This window comes from Platichthys flesus, chromosome 5 (genome assembly GCF_949316205.1).
Source record: "Platichthys flesus chromosome 5, fPlaFle2.1, whole genome shotgun sequence".
In the NCBI taxonomy this organism is placed as follows: Eukaryota; Metazoa; Chordata; class Actinopteri; order Pleuronectiformes; family Pleuronectidae; genus Platichthys; species Platichthys flesus.
This window is the reverse complement of record NC_084949.1, coordinates 16,561,339-16,579,627: the sequence shown is the minus strand read 5'-3', so window position 1 is coordinate 16,579,627 and position 18,289 is coordinate 16,561,339. Positions and strand designations below refer to the sequence as shown.

At 41.4% G+C, this 18,289-nt stretch overlaps 1 protein-coding gene across 1 annotated transcript; it reads right to left on the bottom strand.

Annotated features, from left to right (window-relative positions):
- Window positions 1-5,226: 5,226 nt before the first annotated feature.
- wdr19 (WD repeat domain 19) lies at window positions 5,227-16,941 on the bottom strand. Its single transcript, XM_062388729.1, has 36 exons — window positions 16,703-16,941; window positions 15,802-15,893; window positions 15,647-15,712; window positions 15,396-15,521; window positions 15,181-15,296; window positions 14,953-15,068; window positions 14,779-14,859; window positions 14,310-14,422; window positions 14,035-14,208; window positions 13,876-13,946; window positions 13,603-13,775; window positions 13,220-13,340; window positions 13,024-13,130; window positions 12,793-12,909; window positions 12,327-12,482; window positions 11,936-12,083; window positions 11,503-11,716; window positions 11,032-11,191; window positions 10,804-10,914; window positions 10,598-10,707; window positions 10,441-10,498; window positions 10,073-10,219; window positions 9,857-9,939; window positions 9,672-9,755; window positions 9,439-9,585; window positions 9,051-9,175; window positions 8,773-8,882; window positions 8,605-8,673; window positions 8,439-8,516; window positions 8,097-8,193; window positions 7,876-8,000; window positions 7,497-7,578; window positions 7,214-7,364; window positions 6,958-7,081; window positions 6,776-6,852; window positions 5,227-5,927 (listed from the first exon to the last, which is right to left on the bottom strand). Exons 1-36 carry the CDS (start codon window positions 16,706-16,708, stop codon window positions 5,813-5,815), a joined length of 4,050 nt encoding a protein of 1,349 aa, XP_062244713.1. The 5' UTR covers window positions 16,709-16,941; the 3' UTR covers window positions 5,227-5,812.
- Window positions 16,942-18,289: the final 1,348 nt, after the last annotated feature.

The following is an 18,289-nucleotide window of genomic DNA, read 5'->3' as shown; positions in this document are numbered from 1 at the left end:
TGGGGGGGGGGGGGTGGGGGGGGGGGGTGTTAATCAGTCTCTCCCTAGAATTCACAGCTCCATGTTACTGGCACAAAAGGCCTTGAATAGGAAACTTCCAGGTGCACCCAACAAAATGGACACTATCGCAGGATAGCAGCTTAAGAACTAGTCTCCGGATGTAGCAAGATGTTCTGTTTTCCCAGGGAGTGCGGTAACAAGTCTCCTTTTTACTAGAAGTAATTGTAATTCTGTACAGGCTTCAAGTTGCTGTGTTGGGTTGGAAGGTGAACTTTGTATTTGTGACTCTTGCGGATTAGGTCGTATGGGCCGCCGTTCCAAAATCTACATTCAAGTCTACACCTACGGTTCATAAAGGAGGAATCCTTCACGTTCAGGTCTGTGGTATTTAAAAGCTTCTTCTGGAAAAAGGTTTCCACTTTGAATTGTATTCAGTCAAACAGTTGTCCCTCTGAAGGCAGTTGTAATTTGGATAAGCGTAATTCCAGTGTTTGTCTTGTAGTGTTGTACTGCTTGTATTTGTGGAATGGTATTGTGGGGAGACGCTTTTTCCTTTCAATTTTCAGTGTGCTGTGTCCTGTGCACTTTCCAACACCCAAGATCACCAGGAACTCCTAACTCATTGTTTGAACAAGTTCCCTTGCGCATCAAGCATCACCTAAGGTCACTCAATTTCAATTTCTTAAAACTAGAACTTTTCCGCGGGTTATGCAAATTGTATACTACTATTCCAAGATATTTTAAAAGTGCAGAAAATGCTGAAACACCAAATTTTAGTTCATTTAGTCCAAACATTTTATTAAATTAATTACCTCTAATCAAATTGGACACAATCAGTGATTGGTGTTTTGAGCCTATTTGTTTCACAGGTATGGAGAAAGAGCCAGAGGCTCTTAATCTCAATCTCAGAATCCTCAAGTTATTAAAGGGCATTTTTGTTCAACTTCAGATGGCTCATAATTACCTATGTTGTATAGAATAGTCATTTTTCATTCAAAGTATTTCCCCTTGATTTTGAACCCAAAAGATTTTCCTTTGATTCTGACCCAAAGGTTTTTTCTTTGAATAAAGCAGCTGTTGGTGATGTGTACACCAGAGGGAGTCAGAGGAGCAGCACAAGGAGACCATCACGGAAGAAGCAGTTCTAGAACAAGCCAGCCAGTGATGAGAGACAAATCTTCTAGCTTGACAGGTTTAAGCAAGGCGGTGTTTCGTATAATGGGTAGAGATATCTCTGTAACACTCTCAGTCATTTAGCTTTTCAATTACTTTTAGAGAAGTTTCAGCATTGGAGAGAGAGTGGATGGTCTCCTGATCAGCCGATTGCGTGTATACCACAACCCTTTAAGGCTTCAGCAACAGCGCCTCATTGGTACATCAGCTACATCTACCTCTTAACCCAGAAGTCAGTTAATGCATGAAATGTACATGTGGGGGTAACTATCCTGTACATACCTCATAATTACCCATTATCACTATGGCCTGGTATGGGGGGGGGGGGGGGTGTGGGGGGGTGTTAATCAGTCTCTCCCTAGAATTCACAGCTCGATGTTACTGGCACAAAAGGCCTTGAATAGGAAACTTCCAGGTGCACCCAACAAGATGGACACTATCGCAGGCTAGCAGTTTCAGAACTAGTCTCCGAACGTAGCAAGACGTTCTATTTTCCTAGGGAGTGCGGTAACAAGTCTCTTTTTTACTAGAAGTCATTGTAATTCTGTATAGGCTTCAAGTTGCTGTGTTGGGTTGGAAGGTGAACTTTGTATTTGTGACTCTTGCGGATTAGGTCGTATGGGCCGCCGTTCCAAAATCTACATTCAAGTCTACACCTACGGTTCATAATGGAGGAATCCTTCACGTTCAGGTCTGTGGTATTTAAAAGCTTCTTCTGGAAAAAGGTTTCCACTTTGAATTGTATTCAGTCAAACAGTTGTCCCTCTGAAGGCAGTTGTAATTTGGATAAGTGTAATTCCAGTGAATGTCTTTTAGTGTTGTACTGCTTGTATTTGTGGAATGGTATTGTGGGGAGACGCTTTTTCCTTTGCATTTTTCAGTGAGCTGTGTCCTGTGCGCTTTCCAATACCCAAGATCACCAGGAACTCCTAACTCATTGTTTGAACAAGTTCCCTTGCGCATCAAGCATCACCTAAGGTCACTCAATTTCAATTTCTTAAAAGTAGAACTTATCCGCGGGTTATGCAAATTATATACTACTATTCCAAGATATTTTGAAAGTGCAGAAAATGCTGAAACACCAAATTTTTGTTTATTTAGTCCAAACATTTTATTAAATTATCAGTGATTGGTGTTTTGAGCCTATTTGTTCACAGGTATGGAGCAAGGGCCAGAGGCCCTTCATCTCAATCTCAGAATCCTCAAGTTTTTAAAGGGCATTTTTATTCAACTTCAGATGGCTCATAATTATCTATGTTGTATAGAATAGTCATTTTTCATTCAAAGTATTTCCCCTTGATTTTGAACCCAAAAGATTTTCCTTTGATTCTGACCCAAAGGTTTTTTCTTTGAATAAAGCAGCTGTTGGTGATGTGTACACCAGAGGGAGTCAGAGGAGCAGCACAGAGAGACCATCACGAAAGAAGCAGTTCTAGAACAAGCCAGCCAGTGATCAGAGACAAATCTTCTAGCTTCACAGGTTAAAGCAAGGCGGTGTTTTGTATAATGGATAGAGGTTTCTCTGTAACACTCTCAGTCATTAAGCTTTTCAATTACTTTTAGAGAAGTTTCAGCATTGGAGAGAGAGTGGATGGTCTCCTGAGCAGCCGATTGCGTGTATACCACAACCCTTTAATGCTTCAGCAACAGCGCCTCATTGGTACATCAGCTACATCTACCTCTTAACCCAGAAGTCAGTTAATGCATGAAATGTACATGTGGGGGTAACTATCCTGTACATACCTCATAATTACCCATTATCACTATGGTCTGGAATGGGGGGGGGGGGTGGGGGGGGGTGGGGGGGGTGTTAATCAGTCTCTCCCTCGAATTCACAGCTCCATGTTACTGGCACAAAAGGCCTTGAATAGGAAACTTCCAGGTGCACCCAACAAAATGGACACTATCGCAGGATAGCAGCTTCAGAACTAGTCTCCGGATGTAGCAAGATGTTCTGTTTTCCCAGGGAGTGCGGTAACAAGTCTCTTTTTTACTAGTAAGTAATTGTAATTCTGTACAGGCTTCAAGTTGCTGTGTTGGGTTGGAAGGTGAACTTTGTATTTGTGACTCTTGCGGATTAGGTCGTATGGGCCGCCCTTCCAAAATCTACATTCAAGTCTACACCTACGGTTCATAAAGGAGGAATCTTTCACGTTCAGGTCTGTGGTATTTAAAAGCTTCTTCTGGAAAAAGGTTTCCACTTTGAATTGTATTCAGTCAAACAGTTGTCCCTCTGAAGGCAGTTGTAATTTGGATAAGTGTAATTCCAGTGAATGTCTTTTAGTGTTGTACTGCTTGTATTTGTGGAATGGTATTGTGGGGAGACGCTTTTTCCTTTGCATTTTTCAGTGTGCTGTGTCCTGTGCGCTTTCCAATACCCAAGATCACCAGGAACTCCTAACTCATGTTTGAACAAGTTCCATTGCGCATCAAGCATCACGTAAGGTCACTAAATGTATTCACATTTCTAATCCATCAGGGTAAGATCTGAAGGGCAAGGATATCAATGGTCAGTTCTATGATTAACTTGGGGGGTATAGGGGGTGTTTCTTGTCTACCTTTTGATCTTGCAGAACAGTCCGGAGGAAGAATGCGGTCTACGTGAGACAACCAACATGCAGTTTGAACAATGGGATTCATGTTTCTTTTTGATCAATGGATTGAAATGATTAGCCCTCAGCTGCTAGTCCTTTTGCAACTGGGCAGGGGGTAGGTTGCTCATATTAAGATCTTGAAATCCCTTAACAGCCTTCCTCAGTAGCTGAGGAAGGCTGTGCATGGTGTAGCTTCAATTTGTTCTGAAATGCACGGCAAATGTGTAGCAGTAGTTTATATTGCTATTGGGTTTGGTTGGGTTTAATATCCCTGCACTTTTTTTCACAGATATAAGAGTGCGAGACCGACTCAAGAATGAGGGAAGTCCTCTAACCTGGAGCAGGTAGTATGGTGCTAGCTAAACCTTTCATAATGAACTTCTACAATGTTGTAGTTGAAAAATTACATCTTGGAACTGGCTTTAAATTAACCTCAAATAATTAGTAGCAATAATGCTTTACTAGCATTTCTCCTTGGCCACAGGGCCTCCTGACCGAGGTAAATCCCAATGTGGCGACAGAATAATATAAATATAGAGTGGTTTTCTTTTACTGGGGGAACAAAGCCTTGGTTTTGTTCCTCCAGGTTTTGCTTTTGCCTTTATTACAGCAAAAACAAAAAAGCAAAAGACCCCGGTGGTGGCACTCCTGACTTTGTCAGGACAGGGTTCAATTCCCTGCGGTGTCTTGCTTTTAAGAATGCTGTGTAATGGGTTGCAAAAAAAAAAATTATGTGTTAGAGAAGAAACCAAATTAATTTGGGGGCCGATTCAGATCAAGGAATTTATTTTCACATTCTTTAACATTGAGATAATATTCCCCGGAAATAATTGATCTTGATGAGTTCAGGGAACTGATATCTATGAGTGTGTGAAATTTGTTGCAGTTTGATTAAATTCAAACGGATTGTATGGCCTTTTTCTGCCAAATCGAAATATTCTTCAGCGTTTGCCGTCATCTATGTGTCAAGGAAATCTCTTTCCAGCTAAAACTTTTAAACCAACAAACCTAAAAAAAGTTACAGTTCCACAAAATCTACGTTTAAGCAAACTTCATCTGAAGAAGATGTAGATATTTGATAGAAATCTCCAGACCAGCAACTGACTGGACCTAGTGATGCTTGGACAAAAATGTCTAAATGTTTATAAAAACAAAAATAATTTCAAATAAAACAGCATTTTACCTAAACATTACGTTAAATCTTATGTTTGAGGCAGACGCTGAAGAACTAAACAGCATTAATAAACATTTTAACTCTTAACTTACCTCATCCATTTACAGAAAATTAGTCAACAATCTCTATATTCAGTTAATCGTTTTGTTTTCACACTCTAAAACACAAATAAAATGATTTGTCATTATTTGCAGAACTAATTGACAAATGGAATCAGTAAGAAGGTTATTCCTAATCTTACAAATATTCACTGGTACAAAAACGTCTTAATGTACACTCAGCTCATAATTTTGAGTTTTAGTTTATTTGAATTTACATGATGTACAAAGAATCTGAGCTCAAACAAAACCAGTAACACATAAACAAACAATATATTACATTTTACTGTGTATCAAAACTCCCTGTAGTCTTTGAAACTGTTTCTCTGGTTCACATCATAGAAAATGAAAAGCTGCATAAATTCCATTCAAAATATATAATCTAGTGATCTGTTTAAACATAAACATAAAGATGCCTTTTCAAAACCTTTGTTTTTAAATGCAAACATTATTTTACTTTAAACTAGAAAAAAATAATTGTATTATTAGAGTTCCTTCCAGTTCATTGTTGAAATATTATTGACAGTCAGTTTTTGACTTCATACAGACATTGATACAACTGCTATGGTACTTCAAGATTATTTTTGAATAGACTGCTAAACCTTTGTCAGATTTGTTTGTATTTTAGAGACGATGATTAAATAAATACAAGTTTTCGAACACATTTGGGAAATTCATAATGATATTAATCATTTAATAAAAAATAATCATTAGCTGGATAGATACAAAAAATAATCGATAGGTGCAGCCCTAGTGTAAGCAGACGCTTGTCTTCATGGATCCAGTTGACCAGTCTGCAGGTATTGGGAACAATCTGAGATCTTCTTCAGCTGTTTGACGCTCACAGTCTCTGAGCACATGGGACACACACCCTCCGTCTCCAACAACCTGAGAAACAACGAAACGGTTCAGTCTAGATTTGTCAACGTGGAGATGAATACGAGGCTCGACTGCGCTGAGACTGGAATCATGTGATATTTTGGGAGACGCAGACTTAAACTCTTATGTCTGAATACTACGCACAGAGCTGCGGCCAGGAGCTGATGAGCTTAGGCTCTTTTAGCATAAAGGTGGAAATCACAAACCTTGTGTGAAGGACAAATAATGACAATGTAAATTAAGTATGAATAAATAATCGCATACATAAATGCCACACAAATGACTCTAACCGCTCCTTTGCAGGAAACTTACTAAAATCGTTTTCTATACAAAAACAACACCGTAAAAACAAGTTGGCAGCTGTAACTATTTCCGGGTTTAGGTGAAGTGACTATCTAGTAGGAAAGTCAGAGTTAGATAATAAATATACTATGTGTAGTATAGCTACAAAACACACTGCCTGATTAATACTGCGCTGGTTTAACATAATCTAACTTACATGAGGGAATTAAAGGACACAAATCTGAATAGACAAAAAGCTAGCTACAAATCAAACCCCACCACATCCCAGATTTGTACTTTTTCTGCCCCAACCAACTTAGTTTATCCCACATCAGGCACAGGCAAAGTTTTGGGCAAATGGCAACTACAGCAATGCCTGCAGTTAAATGAACCCTCTTATGCACTCAGAATTAACTGATGACCAGAAAAACAGAACGGAGCGATTTGTTCACGTTCAAACATCAAGCGGACAGATTTATGCTTTTTGATGCAAAGATCCACATGAATTCTATGTTTACCTAACTGCCTCTGAACGACAGCTGCTGTGTGGATATTCCTGCGTGTGTGTTACTTACAGAGTGAACTGCGAGTAGAGAGCAGGGAATTCACAGTGAGGACACACAGACCAGTCTTCTTTCACCATGTGACGACCCTGAGGGAAATCAAAATGTTACAATGATCAAATAAAATAAGATACAAGTGTCGTGCTCACTTCTTTCCATCAATCAGCATTAAAGCGTCATGTAGTGTTTCGTACCGTGGCGATGCAATAGGGCAGGTTGTTCTTGCAGGAGTAACACAGCAGCTCGTTCTCTGGGAGCTGGCAGCCACAGAACGGACATGGAGTCAGTTCCTCCTCCAGCTCTGACGTATCTGGACGTCTGCGGTGACCCGACACATGTAAAGTGAAGAAAATAATGAAGGAGAAATGCGGTGAGGAAGGATGAAGGAGCGGGAGTCTGACATATTTTAGCTTGAGAATAAACGTAAGCATTCAGTCGTTAGTCACTGACCGAACCATCAACTCAATCTTCCTCCGGTACTTCTTGTCGACCTCGTTTCTGTACTCTGGTCTCATCAGCATGGCCGCAAGTTTATAGGCCGAGTTCTTCAACCCGGCGCGCTGACACTCGATGACTGCTGACGTCAGAATGGGAACAACATCTACACACACACACACAAACGCTGATGAGCCCTCCAGGTGGACAGTTATTTAAATCAGTATAATTTAAACTCAGTTTTGTGTGAACCTCACAACAGAAAAAACATATTCGTGTTCATCCTGCTTTGACTCACGTTGAGGAAACCGGCTGATGTTGTTGCAGACTCGAATGAGCATGCGGCCCCCTTTAAGGTGATCTCCTCTCTTCACATGCAGCTACAGAAAAACACCAATCACAAGAACAATACTCGTGTTTAATGTAAAGATAGAAAAGCTTAATATTTAACAGTTAATCCAATATTCCCGTAATACTTTACAAAACCCCTTAATATTAGATTTATTCAAAATGGCAACTTAAATGCTCATGTCATAAATGCAGCAGTTTGATTGATTCCTGTTGAGAATGGTCATTTCTTTCGTGTTGGACTATTAGTTTTGCTTATTGATCCCTGTGGGGAAATGATCCGTCATGTCTCATGTAACGTGTGTGTGATGGACTTCAGCGGGTCTGACCTTCACAAGCAGGTAGGAGTGAAGGATCATCAGATTGGTAGTCATGTCCTTAGGGATCTTGATCTTCTGGGCCTGCAGCTCCGTGTACATGCTGAACAGCACGTCATGGGCGTTACGGTAGTTCCCTGCACACGTAGGACACACACACAAAGTACAGTTGCATCCCGTGTGCTGTGTATTTCTTGTCGGTTTGGATAGTGTCTGTGTGAACAAGCTTGTACCTGCACACTGCTCCTCTCTGGCGATGATGATGGCCGTTCGAGCCGCCTCCTTGTGCTGCTGCAGCGCCATGTAGAGACGGAAGAGGTACTTGGCATCCTGTGAGGATGAAAGGGAAACAAACCATCCACATTTTGGATGATTTACACACATGAGAAGCACCGGGTGAGAGACTGCTGCAGCTTCCACTCTATGTGGAACTGGACTACTCTACGGCAACAGGCCTGAAAAGGACCCATTCGATTTCTTCTGGAAACATCAAAACGAAAAAGATGAAGCAAGAACAGTCAGAGTCATTAGGTTGATGAAGAGAGGAGCCTCCAGTGTTCCAGTGTGTTGTTTACCTTGGGCATGCCGTCACTCTCCCCCATCAGGTAATCTATCAGCTGATTGGTCAATGAGTTGTCTTTGGCCTGACCCACCTAGAGTACACACGCATCAAAAAACCTTTTACTGAATATTCTTGCATTATTTTTTATACTGGATCAGATCGACACACACAGCTCTCACCGTCTCAATGGCCATCTCCACGGCCAGGTTGTCGTCTGTGTTGGAACACTCCAGGAAGTGTCTCAGGGCCTGAGAGGCGATGGGCACAAAGAAGTGTCTCTCAGTTGTGGAGACATATTAATGATTAAAGTAACACAAACTAGTATGAGTAAATACCACGTTACTCACTCTGCTGTACTGTCCACACTTCTGGAAGAACTTTCCAGCCTGCAGATGTTTCTTCTCGCCTTCAAAGTAGAGAGCGATGCTCTGGTAATCCTCCTGTGTCGCTTCAGAGCCTAATGAACACACACATGCAGTTATGTAGAAAAAATACTAAACTTACAGAACCTTTATTTGGAATTACACCAGGTCACAAGCAAAAGGTGCAACAGGAAATAATGGTTGTACCAAAATTCAAAATGTAAAAATTCTCAATACACACAAACACTTGCACACCGACTGACCGATGATGTCGGCGTAGACCTCCATCTTTCCGTGCTGCTGTGCCAGCTGGAAGGCTTCATCGTTGCACTGGGACAGAACCAGGAAGTGGATGGCTGAGCTATAGTCGTTCAACCGTAGGAAGAACCTGAGACACAACAACATGTGTTTAAGGTCTTTTACAAAAAGCAAAAAGCTGAATAGATGGGTTGATTCACCATTTAGTCAATCAGCAGAAAATGTACAAACATTTTGATAGTCAGTCAAATTTGTTTTGTTCCACTATTGTTTATAAGAATCTCAAGTCGGAGACAAGAGGAAAGTTAAAAATTAAGATTAGAAATAACTGTGAGAGTTTTAGGTTCTGTATATTAGTTGGAGTTATGTGTGTGTGCTTCTCCTTTGTCTTACCTGGCGACCATCTTTGCTCCGTCGATGCTCTGCGTCTCCCTGACGATGCGCACAGCGTCCTCAGGGTTGTTCAGGTGGTCCAGCATCACTCGGATCACGTTGTCCCAGTCCTTCGCGCTCTCATAGGCCTGGGCTGCGTCCTTGTACCTGAAGCACACAGCACACACGGTATCAGCTTCTCTCTCAGGGATGTCTCCATCTTCACTGTTAACCCACTCAGAGTGACAACCTACTTTCCATCCGCCTCTTTGGCCTTGGCATACTGCAAGTGGATCTTGGGAGAGGAAACCTGTGGCAGCAGCTCTCCCACCTTCGACCTGAATATGGAGAAAAAACAAAAGAATAAGAATTACATGAAGGGGGAGAGAAACTTGAACACGTATTTGTGTGTCGGTGTGTGTGTTGGTGTGTGCCTCACCAGTTCTTGCAACGAATGTAGACAGACGCAGCCTTATCATGATATTGGCCTTTCTCATAGAGCTGAGCAGCTTCAGAGAATTGCTGTGCGATACAATGAAAAAAAAAGCAACACTTCATAATCAACACAAACGCCAAACACATCAGATCGCTGTGTTTTCAAATGTGAAATTGCCACAACACAGTTAATAAGAAAGACAAAGGGGTGTGTCTGTACCTTCATGCTCTCCAGTATGGCTCCACACTCCTTCTTGAGCACTCTGCTCGGGTGCTGAATGGCCTGGGCGGCTCCTCTCCTGATGTCTCCCATTCTGATGGACATCCTGGCTACACCTGCTTGACACGCCTCGTCGTGCTCCTGGAACTGCACAGTGAGGGAAAGACGGTTGAAGGGGAGGGAAGAAACTCCAAATGATAATAATAAGACATTTTATTTCACATTATCCAACATTAAAAAAAGAGATCATATTTCTCCTGAACATAATACAAAAAATCTCCTCCCCTCACACCTTAAAGAGCCAACCCCACCTTTAATATTATTATTATTCCAAAAACAAGGTTTAAAATACACTATATTGTACTTACTTTATCTTTGTGGGTCATGCCTTTTTCATAGTGAGCCAGTGCATTCACATAGTCTCCACTACGAATGGAAAAAAAAGAGGTTTACATACAGAGTCCATTATATGGATGATATGGAGTGTGTGTAGTGTGTGTGTGTGTGTGTGTTTGTGACGCTCACATAAACTCCAAGTGGACAGCATATTCTTTGGATATAAAAGGGATCTGATCTTCTGCTAGCCTCTTCGCTAACATAAGAGCGCTGTCCCAGTGCAGAAGGTCTCTCCTCATCTAAGACAAACACACACACACAGACAGTTTTGTTAGAGAAAAGCACAGACAAGCCTTGATTTCCAACACACACAGTGTACAAGAAAACAACCACACCTCCAGGGCAGCGACTGGGCAGTTTGAGGACAGGTAGAGGTTCTGAGCTTGGTTGTAGTCTTCTAGAAACATGGCCAAATGTCCCGCCAGCAGATTCGTGTTCACCGTACCCTGAATGGACCGAGACACAGAGAACAGAGGGGAAGAGGAATGTCGTGTCAAAACAGACAGAAGCATTTTCATTAATGTTGAGTGTGTAAACAGTAAACCACTGTGTGTGTTTTCTACCTGGATACCCTGCAGGGACAGGACCATGCCCACGTTCCCACTATTGCGGTAGACCTGGATGGCCAGATCGACCTCCATGTGGAGCAGGCACGTTTTGCCTAACTCTGCCCAGTCTGCATCGCTGCCTGCGGACTTGCACAGATCCCAGGCTTCGTGGAACCTGGATGGGAAAATGAAACGCACACGTCGTAACATAAAACAGTGAACAAACATAAGTGAACACAAACGTTTTTTGTTGATATACATTTCAGTTTTGTGTATACTCTAAAATCTATGATTTTTCACATACTGTAATTTATTCCTGTTATGTATTTTTAAATTTCCAAAGGTTTGTCAGTAAATATGGTCAAATCCTCCACTCATAATTGGTCTTGAATCATTCAGTAAAAATACAAACTAATTATTCTCCTTTTACAAATAAGCATCATTTAACAGAAACGTCTAATGAAACTGATCCCAGACTGAACTGACCTCTTCAGCAGGAGAGCCTGTGTGAGCTGCTTGCTGAACTCAGGCGGTGAATCTGTGGACGTTATGGTCGAGTGCTTGAGGAATGAGTGTGTGCTCAGAGCCACTTCGCTGGTCTTCCCACTTGCTGTCTGACAAGTCAGAACCCCGTTGTACAAGAGCAAAGGCTTCTGGGAAAACAGGAGCGTGGTGCTTCCCACCAGAACAACTCTGGGACCTGGGGGAAACAGAGTCAGAGAAAAGTAAATAGCGTTTCTCTGAGTACTTTGCAAGGTGTTCATATGGGTTTCTGTTATTTATAAATGTATGATGTTGACTTCATTGCAAGCCTCTCTGAATGGGACATGGGAGGATTGAATATGTGAGTGACCAGTATTTTCGGTTTAGTATCTAGTATATTAGTTAGTGTTTGGGTCATGCTGTGATATCTACCTACCGTATATGGTGGTTTTATGCAGGGCGTAGGTGTAGACCTTGTCGTTGTCATAAGCTGTGAACACTCCTCTGTCAGCATGCCAGTTGTCCCACAGCACTCCTGTGATGGTGGGAGAGAAGTTGGGGAGCTCGATGCAGGGATCCTTGGTCTGGATTAGACAAGAACCACAAAAAGTTTATAAATTGCAGTTGCTTTAGTTTTCAGTTGCTCCTCTTCCATGCAAATTCACTCTCTACTTCTTATTCTGGTCATTTTACTTCATATTTTCAAGTAGTTTAAATAGTGCAAATTGTTATAACTGAATCCTTTAACTGATTTTACTGAAGTACAAACCTCAGTGTATTTCACCTGTACGTATTCATATGTGTACCAAGCAACCATATGTACTAACATTTTCAGGGGAGAGCAGGAAGCCGTTGTTTTTGTCATCGATGAAGACCAGCCGAGTGCCAGTTAGGTCAGGGAACACTTTCCTCACGCCCACTGAATGGCTGTAGCTGCTCACAGTCTCCAAGTCCTCCACCAGGACACACACTACATTACCCGACTGAGGAGGAGAGAGAGAGAGAGGGAAATTGGATAAGAACATCCAAAAGAAAGAAAGACAATGTAAAAAGCAGAGTAGTTGGCCACAAAACCACACATGATAAGTTTGGGGAAAGAAACTTAGTTAAGATGACTGAAAACTCAAAATCATCCCACCCTGAACTTTGATTTTTTAATAACAAATATAGAAAAGGTACATTCTGATAACCATCAGTGTCAAGAGTTGGTCTCCTTATAATTGTCTACAGAGCAGCATCCCTATGTGCCAAGTGTGGGCACAGTGACTGAGGTGAGGATGTGCTGAGTCTTACATCAGTGCCGTAGTACAGGAAGTCAGCAGTGAGGGCGTGGCAAAGGATCCGACCATTCCTGTCATCATCAGGAAACAACTTCATTTGTTTCTTCTCCTCGTGGTCTTTGCCTTCGATCTAAAACACACAACACACACAATAATAATACATAATGAGGTGAGATGATTATTTATTGGGTTTGTTGGGGGGGGGGGTTCTGGTATTTATAAGTGCTGACACCAGATGACTCACCATGTGCAGCTGCACCTTTCCCTCAAAGAGCGCTGCTGCGTAGTCGGAGTTCAGGCACATGCTGGCTATCGTCCCCAAATATTCAAAGTCCTTCAGCTTCGTAAAACCTTAGTGATGCACATAACAGTTCAGTGACACTTAGGCACAAACATTTACATGACTTAGACACAACATACAACATTTCACACACACACACCAGGTTCATTGTCTACAAGTGCGTAGAACCAGGCTCTGTTGTTCATCCCCACCGCCACATGGTACGGTCCGACTGCAATGAATGTGGGCTCGATGTCCACTTCTATGGCCACAGGGGTCTCCTGAATAACCAGGGGAAACAAAGTAAGATTCAGTTGTGAATCTGGTTGGTAATATTGTGCACACGAGGCCTTCTGCCATAGGGGATGGGGTGGGGGCTGAGAGTGGATGGCAGGAATGGCAGGTTATTAAGGGAGATCACTTTTTTATCATTTCAGTTTTCATCTAGTCCTGTATTTATCAATTCCATCTCACAACACAAACATTTATTTTAGATATATTATATCAATGTGCTTGTGTGTGCGTGTGTGTGTGTCTCCTCACCCCTTCCACCTGGTTGGAGACAGTGACCTCCAACAGGGAGGTGAGGTACGCATGCCGCGTACCAAAGCTGTCACCCAGAATGGGCAGCTTGGTGAGGAAACCATGGAGTGTCCCTTTCTGTGTGGAGATAGCCAACAGCTGTCCGTCATCTGTCCAGCTCAGCTGGTCCAGACCTGAAATAGGAGAGAGCGTGAGGGGCGGGTGAAGGAGAGGCTGTGGTGTGTTTAAGATAGTGATTTGACTGTTTGGCTCAAGAATATGGCCGTCTCTCACCTTTAGTCTCATCATCCAATCGAACAACATTAGTGATATCTTTAAGCTCAGACAGCTCGTGGATCTTTATACTGCAACAAAAAACACACGACTTGAGTTTTTCCAGGTAATAAAATCAACTGAAAAAAGGATGCTGTCTTTCTTAAAGCCTGTGTTTACCTGTTGTCCCCACAGGAGGCAGCCTTGTTTAATGATGATGAGATAGCCACACTGTTCAGACTATCTTTATGGTTGTGAGCCTGGTAGAGCTCCTCCCCAATCTCCCTGAAGTGAGTGGAAAGAACCACCATGTATCCAAGGGAGAATCCAATGAGTATGTACCCATCACCGTACCTGGAAGTGACAGACAGGGAGAAGCAATCATTTGAATATCGACATCTCAAGGCCATAATTCAATATCTTTGTTTAGTGTGTGTGTCCGGATGTGTAAGTACCAGCGATACGACACGATGTTTCCATAGCGGCGCTGGAAGGTCAGTTCTATCCGGTTCTCAGGATCGTTGATGTTGAAAAGCATCAATATCTTCTTATCCACAGACACACTCACCTAATGCGGAAATAGTTGGAGGAACGTAAACATTTGCAAAAATATAACTAGAGCATTCAAAATATCTATTTTTAACTTTTATCTCAATTATAAATCCTGGTCTTTACACATAAAGATTACAGTTTTATCAGCTCGGGAGGACTTCGTTGCACAATGTTTTGCACACCACCGATTCATTATTTATTAAACAATAACTTTCTTTATATAAGTGTCAAGATTTAACAGATCTTCGCAGAGAAAGTACAGAGTGGTGAATATTTTGGCTGTAAACTGTAAACAGATCACATTTCAACTTAAGACACTAGATTGTGAATATGTAATAAATGTGTGATGAGTTATTTAGTGTTTACACTTACAGTGCTCTCTCCTGGGGAAGACCTTTCATCTGTCTTCATCACAGAGAAGTAAATTTCATCCGGCTCACCGCGAAGCGTTGTCTACCAAGAGAAGAAATGTATAAACTGGATCAAACTCCCTCCTATATCAAGTAAAGTACTCGTTTGTGCTGCCAGTGTTAATATGCACGCTACCTGTCTGATGGTGTCCCCCTCATGATTGCTGATGCTCAGCGTGTTGTCTTCACTCCCAAGAGCCAGGAGATTCTGAGCACTCCAGCACCCACAGGTGATCTTTTTAGTGTGTTTACCTAACATGTACGTGGCGAGAGGGACAGACAATCAGAACAACAGGAGAGACGAAGGAATAACAAAACCATAAACAAGTCTCTGTACAGTTGTGCTGTCTTTAGAGTGTATTACCCAGAACAGGGATCTTGCGTGAAGTTTGCTGATTGTAGATCAACAGGTTTCCTTTGACTGTCCCGACTGCCAACATGGGGCTCGTCTTTGACCACAGGATGAGAGACATCTGATCTCTGTTGCAACGAATGAAAATGAAAACTTGTATTACAATCTGTGTATTTTTCCCAAAGCCTACTTCTCCCTCTTTGTAAAGGTGATGCATGCATCAATACCTCATGCCGCTGTCAATCTTGGATGTCTTATTGACACTCGCATCCCAGAGGAAGATGGAACTGGATTTTGCAGCTATCACAGCCAAAATGTCTCCATCCTTATCCCAGTCCATACCCACACAGCGCCTAGCGGAAGTAGGAGAAAGAGGAGTTTATTGTAAAGAAAAAAGAGGTTTGAAAAGCAAGATGTAATGATCCAACTTTTTTTTTATTAAATAAATTCAGAGTCAAAAATATGTTCTCACACTTACCCTGGCAGGTTGAGCTCAGTCCACTTGTGTCCATGTCGATCAAATATTTTCACTGAGTTGTCTTGTCTGCATAAGAAATGTAAATGTATATTTTAGCTTCTGTACTGAAGTTAATTTGAATAAAAGGAAACAAATGATTAAACATTTTTACTCACCCGGCAACAGCAATGTAATTACCAACGGTTTTCTGCCACTTATACAGTAGGTTAGAACCCGCCCAGGCTTTGTCAGCAAGAATGAAAACGTTCTGTGGACAAAGTTAATTTGCAAAACAGATACAAGCATGTGAAATTAAAGAGGCATTCATAGTTTTTCTGAATGAAAAGAAACAACATGCTACCCTGTGTCTCAGAGATCAAGACATTAATTCAATAGATTTTTTCACACAAACTTTTAAAATAATAATACACAAAGGCATAAATCTGTCTGTGCATGTAGTAATGACAGAAAGTGGATGTAGCAAATGATACAAATCGATATTTCCTGCATCAGGTGACTTACACCAATCTAAATATACAGACAATTTCTGATATAATATAGAGAGACATACGTTTGTTTATTCCCTGTGCCTAGGCATAATGAATGATGCAAGATTTGAACACAAACTATAAGGTACTTGAAATATTACAAATGACAGAAAGCTCATGTAAGCTGTGTAAACAATGCAGGCTACCCACTTTGACAAGCTGTTATTATTATTATTCAGTACATTAGCTAAACAGAAGGCTGACACGTGGTGTTTATGGAATGCATGGTAACTTCTCCTGACACTCGTTAAAAGAAATTTCAATAAATAATATATAATCGTTTCTTTAGTCTCTACTGATTAATAATGAATCAACTTGTGCTCACGCGACCATCAACAACTTTACTTTTAACGAACTAAACTGAACAAATAGCACTTAGCTTGGCTTCCAGGGGTTGCCATGGTAATCATGGCTACCATTAGCAAGTAGCCAGCTAGTTCTCTGAAGCCCGTTCCTTTTACAAACGTAACGTCCAAACCACGAACACCAACACAACGCTGTTATTTACACGTCTTTCCTTTGGGATTACCTTCATTTCTGCGATCGGGACTCTTCTTCTGCTCTTTCACGGGTGTTGATAAACAATCGACTCTTGATTCACTGTTCCTCCTCTCCTCTGTTGGGTTTATCAACCAACATAAAGGTGCGTGTCTTCCAAACATCGAGCTTTAAAAGCTTTTACATTTAGTTATGAGTCCTCACGTGTCGAGGCTTCGAAAAGTGTGTGTCGAGTAATCAAGGAGGATTGTTGTGAACCGCGTATCGAGGCTTGTGTTGATGACGTATGTGATGACGTTCTAAACCTCGCGAGCCGGCCAAACCACGTGACTGCTTCAGGAAAAGGTTCGGGGGTTCGGTGTACGTTTCAAAATAAAAGGGGGCCACGAAACTTAATGGATTCACCCTCGCACTACTTGTCTTGGGACCTTATTGTGCGTTTGCTTGCAATATATTCTAGAGTATTGGGGGGAAATTTATTTCCTAACTTGTACAAACTTGTGGTATCTTTTCTTACTACCTCAGCTTCATCTGTGTCCTGTGAAAGGATCTTTTCTAAAGCAGGCGAAATTATTAAAAAAAGAGACCACCTGAAACCAAGCACTGTTGAGAAGCTGTTGTTTTTAAATAATAAAAAAAAAAACTGTAATCCCTATTTTACGTGTTTCATTTTGTCCCCACAGACATAAGCACAGTCACAAACCAAGTAACATAAGCACATTCACATCACACCACTCTCACCGTTTGTTTCCACTTTACCCTTGACCCTGCCATTGTCTGTCATAAAGAAAGACCCCATATTAATAACTTAATAATTCATTCATTGGCCTCACAAACATCATTCATTCATTTATTCATTTCAAAGCGTCATACACCAAAGCCATGGTTTCATTGTAATTGCATTTAATGTACACTTGCTGGCGCACTCGAGCAAATTAAGCACCATGTAGCTTCATCTCGCCATCACTTCTTTACAGCAACGCAATAGATATTAATTTAAAGTAGCTCCGACGTCGTTGTTGCCCGGATCACACTCGAGACGCTGCACGGACTTCCGGCGCTTCACAGACTTCCGGCGGTGAATCTCGGTGACACTTACCTGCCATTTGTACACAGAATTCATCAAGACCACGTGGGAAGCAGAAACATTAAGGCCACAAAGATCTGACTTACACTGGCTCATCGTGGGACCTTAAAGTACATCATTAAATGCCACCAGGAGCTTTTTCATATGAGCTACACTGAAACTGCACCACAAGTGTGGAGATCTGAGTTCAGTATGATACAAAGAAAAAAATGCAGGTTTAAGTTAAAAATAATAAATATTTAGCTTTATTTCTTTCTCCTACATGAGATCATTGACTATCTACAATCAAAGAGTACGATAAAGACGTCTGAAGGTACAAAATAAAAATGCTTTCTCTTTTATTTCCCCTGACGCTTTAAGCACCGTGTGACTGTGTTTGAGAAAATGTTCTGTATATTTTTCTTCAGGCTCCTTATTGAATCTATATGATGTTTATCCTCTGGGACATATTTAAAGCTAAGAATTCATGTTTCTCTCAGAAATAAATTGAAATATATATATAAAGTTTTGTGAATCGTTTCCACAGCTCAA

Coding starts and splice junctions, on each gene's coding strand:
- wdr19 (XM_062388729.1), bottom strand. Junction 13,341..13,602: donor TCTCCAACCAGGTGGAAGGG/GTGAGGAGACAC, acceptor CTGGTTATTCAG/GAGACCCCTGTGGCCATAGA. Junction 10,499..10,597: donor GCTGTCCACTTGGAGTTTAT/GTGAGCGTCACA, acceptor TTCCATTCGTAG/TGGAGACTATGTGAATGCAC.